At 44.5% G+C, this 19,867-nt stretch overlaps 1 protein-coding gene across 1 annotated transcript in view; it reads left to right on the plus strand.

Annotated features, from left to right (window-relative positions):
• The window catches only part of LOC144766907 (arylsulfatase A-like), a 98,544-nt gene that overhangs the window by 31,247 nt on the left and 47,430 nt on the right, over window positions 1–19,867 (plus strand). Inside the window, exons 5-7 of the mRNA XM_078650612.1 lie at window positions 1,960–2,084; window positions 8,371–8,498; window positions 9,985–10,087. Of these exons, the coding sequence (XP_078506738.1) occupies window positions 1,960–2,084; window positions 8,371–8,498; window positions 9,985–10,087 (356 nt within the window). The remainder of the gene's footprint in view (window positions 1–1,959; window positions 2,085–8,370; window positions 8,499–9,984; window positions 10,088–19,867) is intronic.

A 19,867-nucleotide genomic window follows, 5' to 3' on the forward strand; every position in this document is an offset into this window, starting at 1 on the left:
CAATTCATGCTGACTTATGGGGAGCCACAGGGTTCCTCATTGAGCCCTACTCTCTTCAATCTATATGTGACCCCACTGGCCAGGATTATCAAACCTTGTGGTGTCTCAGAAGTATCCTATGCTGATGATACCCAGATTATTGTTTCAATAGCTAGCAACCCAACTGAAACTACAGAGCGTTTTAACAGCTGTATGTCTCAGGTCAATGGGTGGATGAGGTTAAAACTTAACTGTGTAAAAACTGAGGTTTTTATTTTTGGAAACAATACCTCATACGGACATCTAACTGGTGGCCGACTGACCTAGGCACGCTCCCTTCTTCACTGACAAAGGTGAGGAATCTAGGAGTCTTTTTTGACGATAGATTAACCTTCAAAGAGCAGACTAACGCCTCAGTATTGTCAGTGTTCTTTTTCTTAAAAATGATCAGGTAGATCTGCCTGTTTCTTCCTCCAGAACTCCAGAAGACAGTAGTCACAGATCTAGCCCTATCCAAATTGGATCACGGGAATGCCCTATTCCTTAATATCCAAAAATAAAATCCCTGCAGAGATTGCAGATGCTGCAAAATGGAGCAGTACGGCTAATTGGGGGTATTCTCGAATACCAATCTGTGTCTCAACAGCTGGTGAAGCTACATCGGCTCCCAACTTGTAAAAGGATTGAATTGAAAGCTTTATGTATAGCCTTTAAGGCTCTGCACAATATTGGCCCGGGCTACCTGAAAAAATGTTTTCTCTGGTACTCTCCATCCTGATACCTACGACGAGCTAACGCAAAGCTTCTGGGGGTCCCTATGACCAAAAGATCCAGGTGGGGCGGCAAAAGCTTCATTTCAGGAACAGTCAAACTCTGGTACTCTCTTCACTTCACATTAAGAGACACTTCCAATCTTATGTCTTTTAGGAAAGCATGAAAACTCGACTCTTTATAAACTAGTTTTCCGGTATGGATGTAGCATATTGATCTCCTGCCTGAAAGCAGCGCCAAGACGCCTCTGGGCATTCAAGCGCTATTTAAACCATAAATCAAATCATCATGCTCACCATAGAGCATATCTGTGGGCGTATTAGTCTCATAGTTCAATAACAAGACTAATACCAGGAGAAAGGTCCCATGGTGCTTTGGGATATAATGCAACATGAGTCATCTGAAACCCCAAGCACATCTCTCAAGCTGCCCAACTGTGAGTAGGGAGCCGGACATCTTAAGAAGATTCAGAGACATCATAGACAGTTTCCTCATCCCCCTGAATGTGTTCAGATCTTCCTCATCAGGACAGCCTGTGAATTATCCTTCAATTTCTTCAACGTATAACCAAGAAAGCCATTAGATGAGCCTTTGACAAGACAACGCCTTGCCATAGGCTGCTCAGATTCCTAGCTAGGGAACACGTGGATCCACCCAGTCCATTTCATTGCTGATGATTTGTTTCTCTCTTGAACAGGACTTCCTCCCTGATGCATTTAAAGTTGGATGCAATTGTAAAAAACAAATCATTGACCCAAAGTCCTGAAGAATCTTAGGCCCAACAAAGGTCTTCCTGCTCTGAGCATTGATCAATGATAGATTGATCATCTCTGGATTAAAAAAAAAACCACCAACTGGGACATTTCCAGTCTAATTACTGACCTGGGCTCACCATGGAAACATCTGTCCTCAAAGCAGTTGTTGACAATGATCTAATCTCAAAAGAACATCTTCTGGCAGCAGAGTTCTGAGAATCAGAACAGGACTGCTCCACCCTTCAACATCTGCAATTCAATTTTTTTATGTTTGCTTATTTTATTAGCATTTATGTATGTCTATTGACACCACCTCTATATGCTTTGCCACACCATTTGGTTCAAAGTAAAAAAAATAAATCTAAATCATAAGCCTACTTGTAATGCCACTGTCTGAGTTCTTGTTAGGCTTTCCTCGTGTGAACCTTTCCATCTCTTCTGCTTTATGTTACAGACCCGAGACCATGCGCCACTCCCGCGGAGGGAACTCGGGTCTTCTGAAATGTGGAAAAGCCACAACCTATGAAGGCGGCGTCAGAGAGCCCGCCATAGCCTACTGGCCTGGCCGAATCACACAAGGTATGTAAAGTGCTTGATGATGCATGAGTCTGCCCACCATGATGCTGTGATAACCTGGGAACACAGTTCAGTGGATGCAAGCGGGGCTCGGTTGCTGATCATGTATATGCCACACACCACACATGGGCTCTTGCAACTTAAATGGCAATTATTTCTATATGCCAGCTGCTCTACAGCCAACTTCTCTTGATCTTAAAAGGATGTATGGACGTTGCTGGAGTCTTCCCTGTGGCCTGCAGTTGACGCACAGTTCTCTTGACTGATGTCAGGTGGGATCCAGGATGGACTCAGGTTAGTTGACATGATCTGGATAAGGAGGATGTGGCATCCCCTTTGAACTGAGATACTGGGGATGAGGGAGAAATCCCACTTAAAAGGCTGACAGGCACCAACATCTAGTCACCAAGATGCCAGCAAGACCCTATCGCATGGGCTAAGAACATCACAGAAATTGTCATGTTCTGACAGGTAATAAGAAGGAGCATAATTTGGGTTAAACACTTTGGATAAATAAATAAACACATGCAATGGGGGCCTGGCTGACAGTGCCTGTCTCAGACCAGCCCACGGCCCTTCATGAACTCAGCCCCTTCTATAACATGCTTCTGTTATAATTGATCACTGTGGAGCTGCCTGACTATGCCTTAACCTGACTCTACCATGTCATTTAGAATATCATTGTCAGTTTGTGCCACTGCTGGAACTGTAGTTCATACTTGGTTAAAAAAGCAATCTGTTCAACTACAATATCAAATAAATTCTAACCATGTTGTGGTAATGTGTATTATTATATTTCTTTTGTGAATTATTTGTCAGTGGTTTGGGCCTATTGCTTCAGTTTTCTCTGAAGCGTCCTTTAGTGGTTCTTTCCTCTTAGAGTGCTCCATGTAGGATGTTTGTTGTCAAACCAGAAACAGTGAAGGTCCCTTGACTGGAGCATTCCTGGGACAGCTGCGGCTGGAGTTTCTTCCACTTCATCCTCATACATCTTCTTGATGATTACCCCTCTACGTTTGGATTTTTTTGATTACTCTTTGACTGCCACTCATGGAGAGCGCTACCTTGCATATCATAGACAGTCTTTCTTACAGCAAATGAAGATGTCCCCTGCTTCCAGATATTGCTGACCCTCTCAGCTGCCTCAGGCACAGTTGATCATCCCACCCTCATGGGCACCCCAGAGTCTTAAATCGGATTCCCCAGTAATGGCCTTCTCTGGTTCTCCTACTTTTCCAAAAAACACCAGTCTGTTCACATTTCACAAAAGATCCCTATCACAAGTAGAGTTCCTCATTATGTCCCCACTCATCTTTAACCTACACATACGGCCCTTTGATGCTCTGTTCACAGATAACAGCATCAAGGTTCACCAATATGCCGTAGATTCTCAACTATTCTTGAAATTCTCCTCTACTTCAGACATCCAATGCTTCAAACACTGCTTGCACCTTGTGCAGACCTGGATGTACTCTGTCCACCTGAAGCTTAACCAACCGAGGCAGAATGTCTATTATTTGTCAAGAACAACAAAACAAGAAACTGCACAGACCTGCATCAATGACATTTCTGACAGCATCAAACCCCAGCTTTCATCCAAACCCAAGACACTTGGATTCCTCGTGGACACCGACCTTACCCTCATGAACATATTTCTCAAAAAACAAGATGCCCTGGTACCAGTTATCTCTTCTAAAGAAGGTCTGTTTCTTCCTGAAAGCATCTTCAGAACTGCTGTTCAAGCCTTGGTACTCTCACATCTGGATGGAGGTAACATCCTTGTCCATTTTCTGCCAGACTGGACACTGAAACCCCTTAGGCACACCCTACATCACTTCCCATCAAAGGCCTGAAGAAATATAATGACATCACTCCCATCCTGATCGAACTCCATTGGCTGCTCTTGCCGAGCTGCACCATCCTCCAAAGCAGTTGCATCATTTACAAAGTCAATATGAGCAGCACAATTGCTTATCTTTCTGAGAAGCCCACCATCTCTGGTGGTTCTTGGCACACCCTCAGCCTGGACCCCATTAGACTGCAGACTGATAAGTGTAAAAAAGAAGGGAAAAAACAAGGCAGCAGGACTTTTTCATCTATGTACCCAGGATCTGGAACAACATCCCCGTAGGGAAACGGCCTTTACTGCTCAACCGTTACAATGCATGCCATTACATTGCATGTTGCTGCAACAAAAAAGCTGTGCAGCAGTGGGTAGAAGGTGTTGGATTTAACTCCAACACCTTCCCTACTGTTGCTCACACTGGAGTTGGAATAGAAAAGTATTCTATTTCAACTTCCAGCGACCCCCTCGACAGAAAGTCGGGGAAAGGTTGGAGTTGCAACGGCATGCCATGTAATGTCATGCGTTGGAATGTCACATATTCATCCCCATGTCCATCAGCATTGCCCTCACACTGCTCCAATGTAGGAAAGGGTTGAAGACTCACCTCTTGAGAGAAACACAGCCCAGCTTCACCGCCTAGTAATTGTTGCCTTGATGCTCGTCTTTGACACTGTAGAGAGGTCTGCTGCCTTTTGGCTAGGTCCGTGGTATAGAAATACCACATATATACGTCAATAGATGACATGGCTTATATGACATATATACGTCAATAGATGACATGCTTTGGATTCTGGTATGCCTTATATCATGATGGTTGATGGGTGCTCTTTATAAATCTTGTAATAGGACCCCTTTCTTCCTCATCCTAGTACTTACGAGGGGTGAGGTTTCATTTGCGATCTTGGTGATCCAGACTCTTTGCAAAGATCACACGAAGCACGTTAAGGGAAGGTGGGTAAACCCCCTTTGTAAGGGATTGTTTCTAAAGGAGAGTTTTTGTTTGGGCTGTCGGTGGAGGAGAGATGGGCCTCTTGTCATCAAGTAAGGAATGGGACCATAAGGGAGAAAAAGCGGTAATCACTTTTCACAGAGCAAACTCTTTTGTCACTCATTGAATGTGTGCTTCTCTTTGACCAAGTATAGGGCTTTGTTGCATTATGTCTCGGTGTTTGCAATAGAAATACCATGTGCATACACACATGCATACATACACCCATACATTCATGCACACATACATACATGCACCCATACATGTATGAAGTCATAGATACATACATACACCCATACATACATGCATACATACATGCACCCATACATACATGTATACATACATGAATACATACATACATACATGATAGTATACATACATGCATACAACAAAAATCTTAATATATTACCTTCCATCATCATTTTTACTTTCCATGTACTTGGATATATATCGATCTATTACTTTACTCCTAGTGTTATAACAACACATGTGCATCTCTCCAATGCACTACCCTGTGTTTCACCCTATAGCTCTCACAGTATATCCTGTACCTCAACTCTCTGACTCATCCCAAACCACATTCTACTACTATGAGCTCCAAAATTACTCTTTCTGGGCTCTTTCATTCTCTATCCCTCCTTGCCTCACCCCACACCTCAATATTCTACTAGGATCTCCCCAACAACCCTTTCTAAATTCTCCCCTCATGTGTCCCTCCTTAGACTCATCTGAGACCTCATTTCACTACTAGGATCTGCCTACTAATATTATTTCCCAATAAACACTTACTAGACTCTCCCTTCTACTATCCCGCCATCATCCTTTTCAACCCAACTAACAAACTCAGGTGTCCACCACTCAAATTAATTCATGTTTTCCCTATACTAATTCACCACTAATCCTTTTTGGGTTCCACATACTACTTGCCTAAAAGCACTTCAATACCCCGTCAGGGGTAGTAAGCGCTACATAAATACAGTTACATACATTCATGCATGCTTACATACATGCATGGATACATAAATACATACATGCATACATACATTCATGTCTACATAACACACGAGTACATACATGGATACATATATAAATATATATTTATGCATACATGTATACATGTATAAATACATATGCATACATACATGCTTATATGCATACATGCATATACACTTACATGCATACATGCCTACATCCATTTGTACATACATACATACATACATGCACAGACATACACCCATACATACATACTTACATATAAAATGCTAACATACAAATTTCCATTGCCACAGAGAAAGTACACTTGGTGGTGCTTGATTCTTGAACTTCAAAAGCAGGAGAACAGATGTCACAGGACCCAGGCCAGCACCCACTTCCTTGATCCCCAGCCAGATGGGAACTCCCCTAATTTAATTAGGAGAGGGGCAGGAAGGGGAGTGTAGTGAATTGTAAGCCACATCTGTGGATTGGGTTAGCCATGCACACACCCCAAGGGGAGAACTTCTCCATTTTAATTATTTGGAGAACAGTGCATTCTGCGTCAAAAATATACCACACTTTGCAGGAAGTGGTCATAGCCGAGAAGGCAACTTTGCCCATATTGGTTGGGTAGACCCCCCCTTTTGCCAGCCTAGCATGGAGGATAAATAAGGCAGAGCTGCAGGAGCTCCTGAGATCACTGCTTGGAACATCCGAAGAAGTACTGCCCTGCCGGACCCTTGAACTGCAACACAGAAGATTTTGCACTCAAAAGAACTGCACTTGCTGCACTCTACAGTCCCCACAAATGAAGGACGGTGCCTAATTCAAGGAAAAGGAGTGGGCTCCTGAACAGCAACAGGTAGAAAACTGCTGGAAGAAGCCACTTGTAAAAGCCAGTTGCAGAGGACTACTCCAGCTGACCATCTACAAATATATTTTCCTGGACTGACCAGGTGCATTGTGGGAGATTGACTCTCAGACCCCCAGTGGCAATCCAGAATTCGTAATCCTTGGCTGGTGCTCCTGGGAACGTTTTGCAAAGTTTTGGTAAAAAGCATCAGAAGCAGGCTGGCTCAACGTCAAGAGTCAAGCCCGTGTCGTTGACTCTAGAATTGGCCTGACCATGCTGGTTTGTCTTGCTGAAAGCTCCAAAGCTACTCGGCTTCAACACCAAGGACAAAGACTTACTGTGGCTCACTGTTTCTGCGTGCTGCAGCAGGACTCCATCATCGAATCCAACTCAGGATTCAAGGAACTTGAGGGGTTGCCTCTGAGAGAAAAGCTCAAAAAAAGTGACTACGTGCTAAGGTAAAATCATGAAAGGGACCTAGCGCTCCACCTATCTGACCAGATGTCAATTGTAGTAGGCATTAAACTTTGACTTTGTCCCGGCCCAGCTCAACCAGATAGCCGCAAGTGGCGTTTAAAGCTTTTTCATGCTAGTATGCACAATTTTTTATTTAATCTTTAAAAACTAATATCTCTGGTTCCTTACATTACAGTTTTTTTGTTTCGGTGTCATGTTAAAGATACAACTATTCTCTATTTTTATAAATTGCTGTTGATTTTTATTGTGTTGTGTCTTTTACGTATGAACTGTTTGGTGATATTACATGCTTTCCTAAGGTAAGCCTGAATGCTTGTTGCCAAGCTACTAAGGGTGGAGCAAGAATTAATTTATTGAAACCTTGCTGGACCTTGATATTGATTGTGGTATTTTTACTAGCTGAAGGTGAAAAACCCCACTTACTAATAATAAGCCTTCCTATAATGGGCTCTCTTCAATTGAGATTCTGAAAATGGTGTTTGCAGAATGCCAGGGTATGACAAGGCAAACACTAGGATTAGTTGGAATTTTTCCCTTCGGCCAAAGGCCATCTCTTTTGCGCCGGAGAGTGAGTTTGGCAGCATTTTCCAGATCCATAAGTGAGGTAAGAGTACCCCAGATGTGTTAAGACAAAAGCTGTTTCAAACATGAAGGTCTACTAACCTGTGTCCTGAAAGCACATGAGATGGGTCAGGCAACAGAGAAATCCACAAAGGATTGTGGTCCACAGAGGATTTAGATCCATAAAGGGTAGATACCCCCTATGGGACCCACAGTCGGATCATATGGGACCAATCGCTGGTTGGGATCCCTTGGAGGTAAAAACCTACTGGGGTACAGCATTTGTTGGACTGATATCTAAACTCATCCTTGGTGCAAATCCACTATGTCCTACACACTACCTAAAAACAGTCTGTGTACTGCAAACTAGGATTTTATGGACTTACATGGAGAAAGCTGATGAAAGCAAAGATGATTGTCCAACCATATTAAAGCAGTTGGTGTTGGTCATTAATTTAATCAGCCTATTAAAAGAGTTTGTGTCTTCAACAAATGTTTCATTTAAAAAGCAAATGTAAATGGTGACATATATTGAAAAGAACATGTCTTCTTCTCTCTTCTAAGTTATAAACCTCTTTTCTGCTGTCAGGAGTGACCCACGAGCTAGCCAGCACCTTAGACATCCTGCCGACCCTGGCGGCTTTGGCTGGCGTGCCTTTGCCGAGTGTGACTCTGGATGGCTATAGCATGATCGATCTTCTCTTCAGAGGTGGCAAGGTTAGTGCTCAGTCTATGATACTTGATCCTTCTGTGTGGTGGTGATTTGCCGTATGTGTCAGTGCACAGTGTGATTTCTCTCTTGAATCAATACACAGAAAGTTCAGCCAGCATTGATTAGTAGCGCAGGATGCACGGTGGAATACCACGGGGACTAGAATTTGGCTTAAATATAACAGCATCATTCATTACATGCTTATCCAGTCCCCTAATGGGCATCAAAGTATCTCCGTGCCAGCCTCAAACCCCCTTGTGCAAATTTCTGTTCCAGGCCTTAATCAACCTTGAATGCACTCTGTTGAAACTCCCCGAGCACTGAAGGGCATGGCCTTCTATAGAATCACACCACACAGTCATGTGTTAGCCAAGGTGAGAATGGATGAAGGGATGGATGGCTTATAGATAGGGGACTGCATTGTTCATAAATTGATGGATAAATGGATGACTATGCAGGTCGGTTGAAGTGTAAATGGGTGGATGAGTGAATTAGGGCCTGATTAAGACTGTGACGGACGGTTACTCAGTCGCAAACATGACAGATATCCCATCCGCTGTATTACAAGTGCATTATATTCAATGGCACTTATACTACAGTGGGCAGGTTATATATGATTGAGTAACCCGTCTAATGAACTAAAAATCTGGCCTTTAGTCTTTAAATGAGTTGGTGATTAAGTTGGGTGAATGCATGAACAGGTGATAAACTCAGCAGTGACTGAAAGTGGGGATATACCTAGGAGTGAATAAGTGAGGGATGATTACAGCCCTTGAGGAGATATAAAAACGTATCACAAAACAAGACAAAGGCCTTGGGTGTGGGTCGGTGTCTGTTGCTCTGGCAGAATGTCTATTTGAGCTGCACCCAGGAACTTGATTAACTTCAAAGAGTCATCACCTGTCAGAGGCAAATGTGAGCAGATATTGGGCAGGGCCTTTCTTTGGTCCCCCAGCCAGGCAGGCTCCAAACCCAGAGGGAGAGTAGCTTCCCCCAGAACCGGTTTGAAGTGACCTCAGAATAACTACAAGGCCACAAAGTTTTGATTGGAAGCCTACCATCGGCTCCATAGAAGATCAGGTGCCGACACCAAGCCTGCATAGTCCTGATTTCACCTCATGCATGTTTTCTTCACCACTTGTCACTCCTTGTCTCCTTATCTTACCCTTGTAGATTATCTTTCATCATTTTGTTCTTCCTGGCTTTGGAATACTAGGGAGCCAGGTCAGAAGAGAAGGATGTAGTCAACTCTAAGATGACACTGTGGGACATAACACTGCCAGGCTCACTGCCACAAGAACAACCTTCTTTATACATGAGGAATATGGGATGGACACATTGTGACATAAACACAGTTTTCCCCAGAATCTTCTTGTCACCAGAAATAAATGCAATACAGATGTGTGATCATGCTTGCTGTGAATAATTATTGCAATCTTAAGAAAAGTACTGAAAAGTGATGTTTAAATGTGGTCTCTTGCAACATTTTAGAGTAAAAGAAATACAATGTTCTACTATCCAGTTTCCCCAGATGAGATCCGCGGAACGTACGCTGTTCGATATGGGAAATACAAGGCCCACTTTTTTACAAAAGGTGTGTCTCTTGTTCTTTTATGTTTGTATACATTCATGCGTTTGTTTTTATAAATGGTTATTTTGTGTAGAACCTACACTAGACCTTTATAGGCATCAGAGCTCTGTAAAATCAAACCCATTGTGCTGCACATGCAAATCAGCCTACAATGTGATGCACCGATATTGTAGGGGTCAGTATTTAGTGTGCTTCACTATTGGATTCCAATGCTACTCTCGGATCTGGGAGTTCTGAGCTCTATTGTAAACACATCACGTCAAACATAGAACACTCTGTATGAGCAGTATAAGGTAAGGCCTTTTAAGTCATACATACACAGTAGCAGGAGAGTCAACTATTTACTAAGAGTATACGAGTTATAAGTCTGACTCACAGACGGTTTTAGGGAATTACATGATGGCTAATGCCTAGTGCTCAGGTGAAAAAAATCCTACCTTTAAGACTTTTGGTATTCACAGAAGGCATTTAGGAGTCCTAAATTTAGGAGTCCTAACTTCTGTGAATACTGAAATGAGTAAGTGCCTTCTGTGAATACTAAAATGAGTAAGAGCCTTCAGTGAATACCAAAATGTTAGTAAGTTTAGGATTTTGTCTTAAGTTAGTTCTGTGATTCGGGACCTCAGTATTTCATGCTTCATCACCCTCCCTTGGTAGCCACACTCAGCATTCCACGTGTTCTCACACTCATCAGTATCCAAACACACTAGTCAATGCATCATCACACTCCTTCAGTATCTGCACTCAGCATTCCATGCATCATCACACTCCCTCAGTATCCACAGTCAACATTCCATGCATCATCACACTCCCTCAGTATCCACAGTCAACATTCCATGCATCATCACACTCCCTCAGTATCCACAGTCAACATTCCATGCATCATCACACTCCCTCAGTATCCACAGTCAACATTCCATGCATCATCACACTCCCTCAGTATCCACAGTCAACATTCCATGCATCATCACACTCCCTCAGTATCCACAGTCAGCATTCAATGCATCATCACACTCCCTCAGTATCCACAGTCAACATTCCATGCATCATCACACTCCCTCAGTATCCACAGTCAGCATTCAATGCATCATCACACTCCCTCAGTATCCACAGTCAACATTCCATGCATCATCACACTCCCTCAGTATCCACAGTCAACATTCCATGCATCATCACACTCCCTCAGTATCCACAGTCAACATTCCATGCATCATCACACTCCCTCAGTATCCACAGTCAGCATTCCATGCATCATCACACTCCCTCAGTATCTACACTCAGCATTCCATGCATCACACTCCCTCAGTATCCACAGTCAACATTCCATGCATCATCACACTCCCTCAGGGTCTGATTCACAAAGGTCCTACACACTGGCCAGTGGTTCAAGAATATTAACCATTAACAATAGTTCCTAATTAGTACTTCGATCAAGTGGTGAAGGGGGTAGGTAGAGTTTTGTTATCAGAATGGAAATGTCTCCATCGTATTATACTTAACTTCATCTTGAACCTGATAAAATTTCCTTTCATTTTTGGTGCCAAATACGTAACCTAGGTTGAGTCTGAGACCCCAAAATGCTACAGGAGAATTAAGGGTTTGCAAATCTATTACCCCATGTGCATTATAGGGCTGCAGATCTATAGTAAATTGTGGATAGATGCAGTTGGATTGAGTGATATTGATCAAAAAAATCTTTAATCGGTTTCAAAACTGTCACCACTTGCTCCCTGCATTCTCGTGCCCACCACCAGGGGGCTGAATTGTAGGGCTCTCCAGTGTTCTAATAATCTCCCAGACCCTCCCCTTCATGCATATACTGACTTCCAGTGATTTGGATTCTACATGCGCATTGCCATCCATTCCCAATCCATGCCGGGTTTTGTGGAAGCCATCCTGCTCATGTTTGACACTTTTACCTAGAATTCTCTATTCACTGCTTCGGCTCCACCCTTGCAGGCCAAGGATGGGTGGAGGAATTCAGCTCTCCTGTGGCTGGCTGCTCCTAGCCTGCTCACACCTGATGCATGTGATTACTGTGAGCTCTTTTAAGCCCAAGTTCTCTTCAGTCCAGCATTGGTCATTGTAGCTGTTTTCCGGTGGGACTGACCCTTGTTTCCCGAGGTTTTGATATCCTTTTTTTCAGTGTTTCCTTTTCCTTTTTTGTTTTCATTTATTAGAGATAAGGCAGTTACAGTTACAGATCAATACATATCCGGAAAAAAATAATTATATATATATATATATATATATATCTTACCTACTGGCGGTCGCCAGTAGGTATACATAGTTAGGATTTTTTCTCTATGGGTTTTTTGAAAATTCTATGTCTAATAACTTTGGCGTTTGTGGACGGAATTGGCTGAAATTTTCAGGAATATGGCACATTTTGTTTCTGAGCAGCCCTTGAAAATTTGGGGGGGGTTCGTCCAGTGGGGGCCGAGAAAAAAGGGGGGTCCCAAAACGTGTTTTTAACATTGAGTTTTCCATAGGGCGGTTGGCCTCACTTTTAGCCCGAACGGCTGAATGGATTTGCACGAAACTTGGCAAAATTGTAGGGACTGGTAGCCCGATGTGCCTTTTGTAGGTCTCAATATATGTGCTACAGTGGATTTTGAGAAATTAACGTTTAAAAAAAGATATATATCTGTAACAGCGGACCGGGCAGCGCTCTGGTTCGCGGACTTTTCGCGCAACGGAGCTTTGTGAAGCGAAGCTGATTGGTTCTCCGGCGTCTGTCAACATTCCAAACAGTCCGTAGCGGCCGCCATCTTGTCTCTCGGTAGGATCGAGAGACAAGAGGAGGCCGAAGCGAAGGGGCAAATGACCATAAGGGGGCATAGTACATTGTCGCTCACCCCCTAGGTTTGATGTGGAGGTTTTAAAAGGGCCCCGCGGGGCAAAAAAAAATAAAAATAATAATAATCGAACAGCTGAATGGATTTGCACGAAACTTGGCAAAATTGTAGGGACTGGTAGCCCGATGTGCCTTTGCTAGATCTCAATATATGTGCTCCAGTGGATTTTGAGAAATTAACGTTCAAAAAAAGGTATATATCTGTAACAGCGCACCGCTTCGCGTACTTTTCGCGTTACGGAGCTTTGCGAAGCGAAGCTGATTGGCTCTCCGGTGTCTGTAAACATTCCAAACAGTCCGTAGCGGCCGCCATCTTGTCTCTCGGTAGGATCGAACAGCTGAATGGATTTGCACGAAACTTGGCAAAATTGTAGGGACTGGTAGCCCGATGTGCCTTTGCTAGGTCTCAATATATGTGCTTCAGTGCATTTTGAGAAATTAACGTTCAGAAACAAGATATATATCTGTAACAGCGCTCCGCTTCGCGGAGATAAAATTATATGTGTATTACCTAGCTGTTGCTAACACCAGTTAGCGACGGCTAGTAGAAGATAGCGACCATCTTGGGCCCCACTTTGCATGTGAGTGATATTTATCACTAATGACAATCAAAGTGGGCATGCCAAGATGTTAGCGACTGGAAACAGTCGCTAACATCGCTATCTCCTATTATCAACTTTTGGAAATATTCGAGATAAGGGCGAATATCTCTAAAAGCTACCACCTGCCCTGAGCAGTTCTTAGCCATGTTATCCAATGGGAGGTGGATAACATGGCTAAGAGCATTAGCTCGGTAATGCATGAATATCGCTGAGTTTTCAGCGATATTAATGCATTGCGGTCGTTTTTTATCGTATTTCCGATAAACCTTGATAATAGCAAGGTTTATCTGCGATAATTTCTGACGGTAAAAAAATCGTTGCTAAGCATCGTTAGGGATAAATATCGCTTAACTTTGGTAATATGCCCCAACGTCTGTTAACGTTCGATTCGAAGGAAATCAGGAAGTGTTGAAAAACATTGTCTGCGCCATCTTGTCTTTTTTCAAATGCCACACTTTTGTCGTGCACGGCAGCCATTTTAGATGCCTTGACCAGACCCACTCTGTGCACGCTGTCGATCCTTAGCATGGCTCCCCACCCTCGCAAACATCTCCCCCAGGCAGTGGTCACCCCCGCTCTCTGTCTTATGCATGGGTAATAAACCTCCCCCATCTGCGCTGCTGTTCCCTGAGAATCACACCCTGTGCCCGCCCGACACCTCCCTTTCGCCCTATTCACTACCGCACCCTCTGACACTCCTTTTCCTCTGTGTCCGATTGTCCAGGCTGGTCCTAGGGTATCAGCTAGCCCTGCAGATGTAGTTTATGGCCACAGCTGTAAAGAATCACCCCTCTTCAAAGGAGTTATAGTAGATCAAGGCCCACACTCGATGAGATTCGTCACAGCAGAAGCGTTGCTATTATCTGAAAACCATCCTGTATTGTGATTGGGGAGGGGACCGAGCCTGAAGCGGAAGATTCCAGGGATGACTGTTTGTACATCAAAGTTTTTACAATTATGTGTCACATTAAAAATATATAGCACTCCGACAAAGTAGTAAGATTATAAAACTTTAATAATTTATAAATATATACAAGAAAACAAAAATAGTAATAACATATAAACATTTTTAGGGAAAAACAACGAAGTAGCGGTCGGCTGTGCGAATAGTCCCAACGCAGCACAACGTCCAGATTTCCGGCGTGGGGCGTCGCGGGGGGTGGGTCATCAGTAGCAAACTGTTGTGCGAATAGTTCCAAGGCAGCAGAACGCGTTGAAATCTAGATGACACGAAAGTGATGTCTAGTAAGTTGCCACCCAGCAAATAACGGCATGGGGCGTCGCGGGGGGTGGGTCATCAGTAGCAAACTGTTGCGCGAATAGTTCCAAGGCAGCAGAACGATGGCACCAAGGTGATGTCCAGTAAGTTGCCGCACTGGTTTTGGTATCCTACAATGCTGCTCCGAATAACGGCGTGGAGCGCCCCGGGGGAGGCGGCGTGAACGGGCCTCTCCAGGTGGAGTGTCATCTGTTGTAGTGGGGCGCCCCTTTACCGTTTCAGTTGCCATTCCGTCCGTTTTTGGTCCACTGTGTCAAAAGCCGCAATTCAGCTGAGTTGCGCCCACTCTTGCGGTGCAGCGATAGGCGGCTGTCACAGGACTCTCAAAATGGCGGCAGGCTGTTTCCTTTTTGGGCCTGGTCCACTGAAATGGCCCTGGGACACCTTGGAAATCGGACGCTTGTCTGCTAGGTCTTGGACCTCATTCTCGAAAGCGTCCCCTCCGCCTTGAGAATTCATCAAAAGTTTTGGGGGCTCCGACTCCTGCAGGCTTCTGGTGGGGAGCGGCTGCCATGATTGCTCGCGGAATGACCACGACTGAGCTACGAGATGGTGGTGCTTTCATGCTGACGCCAGCTTCAGTCTGAAACATCCAGAAACAAGGAGGGGCTTTCATCGTTTGGGGAAAAAAAAGTTTTCATCCTATGAAAAGTGTTGTTTTTAGGTCACATGATCAAGCCTTCCATCATTAGGAAACCAAAAGTAAAATGAACCAATGAAAAGTTTTATAAACAAGTCACATGACCTGTTATGCGGCATAGGGTGTAAAATTAGGAGAAAATACGTTGGCACGTGAGGCGGCGTCAGTAGCGGACCGATGTGCGAATAGGCCGAAGGCAACACAACGCGCCAAGATCTGGATGGCACCGAGGTGGTGTCCAGCAAGTTGCAGCACTGGTGTGGCCATCCTACAATGCTGAAAGTCGGCGTGGGGCGCCCCGTTGGCCTGTGAGTTTGCGTCAGTAGCGGACCGATGTGCGAATAGGCCGAAGGCAGCACAACGCGCCAAGATCCGGATGGCACCGAGGTGGTGTCTAGTAAGTTGTCGCACTGGTGTGGCCATCCAACAATGCTGAAAGTCGGCGTGGGGCGCCCCGTTGGCCTGTGAGTTTGCGTCAGTAGCGGACCGATGTGCGAATAGGCCGAAGGCAGCACAACGCGCCAAGATCCGGATGGCACCGAGGTGGTGTCTAGTAAGTTGCCGCACTGGTGTGGCCATCCAACAATGCTGAAAGTCGGCGTGGGGCGCCCCGTTGGCCTGTGAGTTTGCGTCAGTAGCGGACCGATGTGCGAATAGGTCGAAGGCAGCACAACGCGCCAAGATCCGGATGGCACCGAGGTGGTGTCTAGTAAGTTGTCGCACTTCTGTGGCCATCCTACAATGTTGAAAGTCGGCGTGGGGCGCCCCGTTGGCCTGTGAGATGGCGTCAGTAGCGGACCGATGTGCGAATGGGGCCAAAGGCAGCGCAACAATATTTTCTGATTTGAAGACACCACAAGGCGCTGAGATGCCAAGATCCGGATGGCACCGAGGTGGTGTCTAGCAAGTTGTGGCACTGGTGTGGCCATCGTACAATGGTAAAAGTCGGCGTGGGGCGCCCTGTTGGCCTGTGAGATGGTGTCAGTAGCGGACTGATGTGTGAATGGGGCCAAAGGCAGCGCAACAATATTTTCTACTATATTTTCGGAGTAGAAGACACCACAAGGCGCTGAGATGCCAAGATCCGGATGGCACCGAGGTGATGTGTAAGTTGCTGACGGATGTGCGAATGGGGCCAAAGGCAGCTCAACAATATTTTCTGAAGAGAATACACCACAAGGCGCTGAGATGCCAAGATCCGGATGGCACCGAGGTGATGTCTAAGTTGCGGACCGATGTGCGAATGGGGCCAAAGGTAGCGTAACAAGATTTTCTGTATGGAAGATACCACTAGGCGTTGAGATGCCAAGATTCGGATGGCACCGAGGTGATGTCTAGGAAGTTGTGCCACTGGTGTGGCCATCGTACAATGGTAAAAGTCGGCGTGGGGCGCCCTATTGGCCTGTGAGATGGTGTCAGTAGCGGACTGATGTGCGAATGGGGCCAAAGGCAGCGCAACAATATTTTCGGACTGACACCACAAGGCGCTGAGATGCCAAGATCCGGATGGCATCGAGGTGATGTCTAAGTTGCGGACTGATGTGCGAATGGGGCCAAAGGCAGCGTAACAATATTTTCTGTATGGAAGATACCACTAGGCGTTGAGATGCCAAGATTCGGATGGCACCGAGGTGATGTCTAGCAAGTTGGTGTGGTCATCCTACAATGCTGAAACTCGGCGTGGGTCACCCCATTAGCCTGTGAGATGGCGTCAGTAGCGGACCGATGTGCGAATAGGCCGAAGGCAGCACAACGCGCCAAGATCCGGATGTCACCGTGGTGGTTTCATAGTTGAGAGGCACTTCATCTGCAGTGGGGCGCCGAGATCCGGATGGCACCGAGGTGATGTCTAGCAAGTTGCTGTACTTGTGTGGTCATCCTACAATGCTGAAACTCGGCGTGGGTCGCCCCATTAGCCTGTGAGATAGCTGTTCTTTGGATTTGGGCCTGGTCCACTAAAATGGCCCTGGGACACCTAAGAACTCGAACGCTCGATTTTTTTTTCCTTTCCTGTACATGCAAAAAAAGGTAAATGCCCGGTATGTTACACGCTTCATCTGCCACGATGAACTCTCCAGAGGAACCGAAAAAATATATAGTTGTGGTAACTATACCATGCATCGTCATATGGAGAGGTGGCACCAATTAATTATAGTGCTGCATAAAAGAGAGATTTGGAGGAGAACCCCTGACCTGCTAGTACATTCATCAAAGAAGTGGCACTGAGAGCTTCAGAGGCAAGGGAAACGGTCCCAAATATTTAGAAGAACTTTGGAAAGATTAAAATGACATGTTTAGATTGTGGTAAATTAATTTCATGTGGGCAGATGAGTGTTACTCTAATAAATACAGCATATGAACATCATCATAGTCGATGGTTGGTAGAGACATTTTGACTATATCCTGGACCTGCCCGTCCTCGCCCAAAATGGCGCCGGAATAAATGGGACTCGTAACTCCTTGTTGTGTACTGGTTGCAGAACCTTGAAATCACGAGATACGTATGCAGTTTTGAAGCACATGGCGGGCGGGGACGAGAATTGATTGAATATTTCGACATCCCTATTGATATTAAGTTCTGATGTGTTATTGATTACTGTACTGTTGAAAATTCGAATTAACGTCACCCATGGTACTTGCCCGCAAATGTATATCTAGATAATTTTATTGTAACTGGCCCTGTCGTATTTTAATTATAAAATGTACGTCCACTGATTCCGTAACTGTTAGACACCTTAGTTTTTGCAACCTAATGGCCCGCCCGTTACGTTCCTCTACAGTGTAAATGTCTATTCATCATATACGATTACAGTTTGCTCCGTGGCAGGCCCACGTGGTTATAGGCTCGTATTTGTATAATGAAATTTTCACAATAAAGGTTTTTAAAAGAAAACATGGTAGTAGTGTATACATTGGTAAAGTTTTTAATAATAGTCACTGTTTTAGAATCATTAAAAGGCAAGTGAAATAAAGCAGACCAATTACATGAAGGGTAAAAGGTATAATACGAAGGAACGCAGTAAAGATAAATGGTCAAGGGCTGTTGTGTTTTCTATTCCTGCAACATAAAGTGATCGATAAGAATCTCATATTCAGGCGTATCGGCGACTAAGACAGCAGGTCGACCCTCTTTTGCTCAACGGCTCCGTCATGGGACGAAGAAACGCTCTTTTTCTCGAAAAAAGAATATATTTTACTTGCAGGACAGTTGTAAAATTTCCGGGAAAGTACATTAGCCTGGAACATTATAACATATATTTAAGAGAAAATAATGTTCGGAAGTAATTAAAAGCGTAATTTTTAGGTGATATGACCAAGGCTTTCATCATTAGAATAAGAAAAGTAAAATGAACCAATGAAAAGTTTTATTAACAAGTCACATGACTTGTTATGCTTACGTTACGCGCTGCGCGCCCCGGATGACTTCCGGATGCGCTAACGCGGCGCGTCATATGACGCATTACGCGACAACGCAGGTCCAGAATATAGTCAAAATGTCTCCACCAACCAGCGGTCGAAACACAACCCCTTTCAGCAGGCTAAATAGTTCTGTTAAATGACAACAGAAAGGACAGGCAACAAGAACCATCAGTCAAAGAGGGGAGGGCTAGTTCTTCTCTACCGGGTTACATTGGGGCGCTACCGGAACTGATCGAATTGGTAGTCTACAGTGTTTCTGGATGTTTCAGACCGAAGCTGGGGTTAGCATGAGAGCAGCACCATTTCGTAGCTCCGTTGTGGCCATTCCGCAACCAATCATGGCAGCCGCTCTTTATCGTTATTTTGGGCGGGGTGGGTGGCGGAGCCGAGCTGTTTTGCAGCCATCATTGTGTGGAGTTCAGTTCATCTCACTAGTTTTGTATTTGTCATGAGGGGTTGTTCCTAATGTTTCTATTTTAGCGAGGTCAAAAAGAGATCCCATTAGTGGCCTACTGATTTTGCTCGATTCCTTTTCTTTTTTTTTACACGATTTTTCGTTATCTGCAAAGACTAAACAGAGTATTGCGACTCTGTGTTTGTTTGTAAATAGAGAATGAACCAAAGAGAACTAATTCTAAAACAGTAAATACTTGGATAACAATCAATCAAATGGAGAGAGAAGCAGGCACGACGGATTACAACGGGGGCAAAGGCCTGCGTTAACTACCTTTCACTATCTGCAAAGAGAGAGTACTCCTAATAGAAATGAGGGGGGGGGGGCACCATTCAAAGCAGATCAGTGTGCATAAACACGAAAATGTTTTCACTTACCACGTACTTGACATTCGACAGCTTATGATATTTGCTATTAAAAAACCATTGAAATTCACTGAAAAAACCATAGGTTATAGACCATATATAGTTAGGAATTAGCATTTACAAAACCTTGAAAATTCACTGAAAAAACCATAGGTTATAGACCATA

Source organism: Lissotriton helveticus, chromosome 1_1 (assembly GCF_964261635.1).
Source record: "Lissotriton helveticus chromosome 1_1, aLisHel1.1, whole genome shotgun sequence".
In the NCBI taxonomy this organism is placed as follows: Eukaryota; Metazoa; Chordata; class Amphibia; order Caudata; family Salamandridae; genus Lissotriton; species Lissotriton helveticus.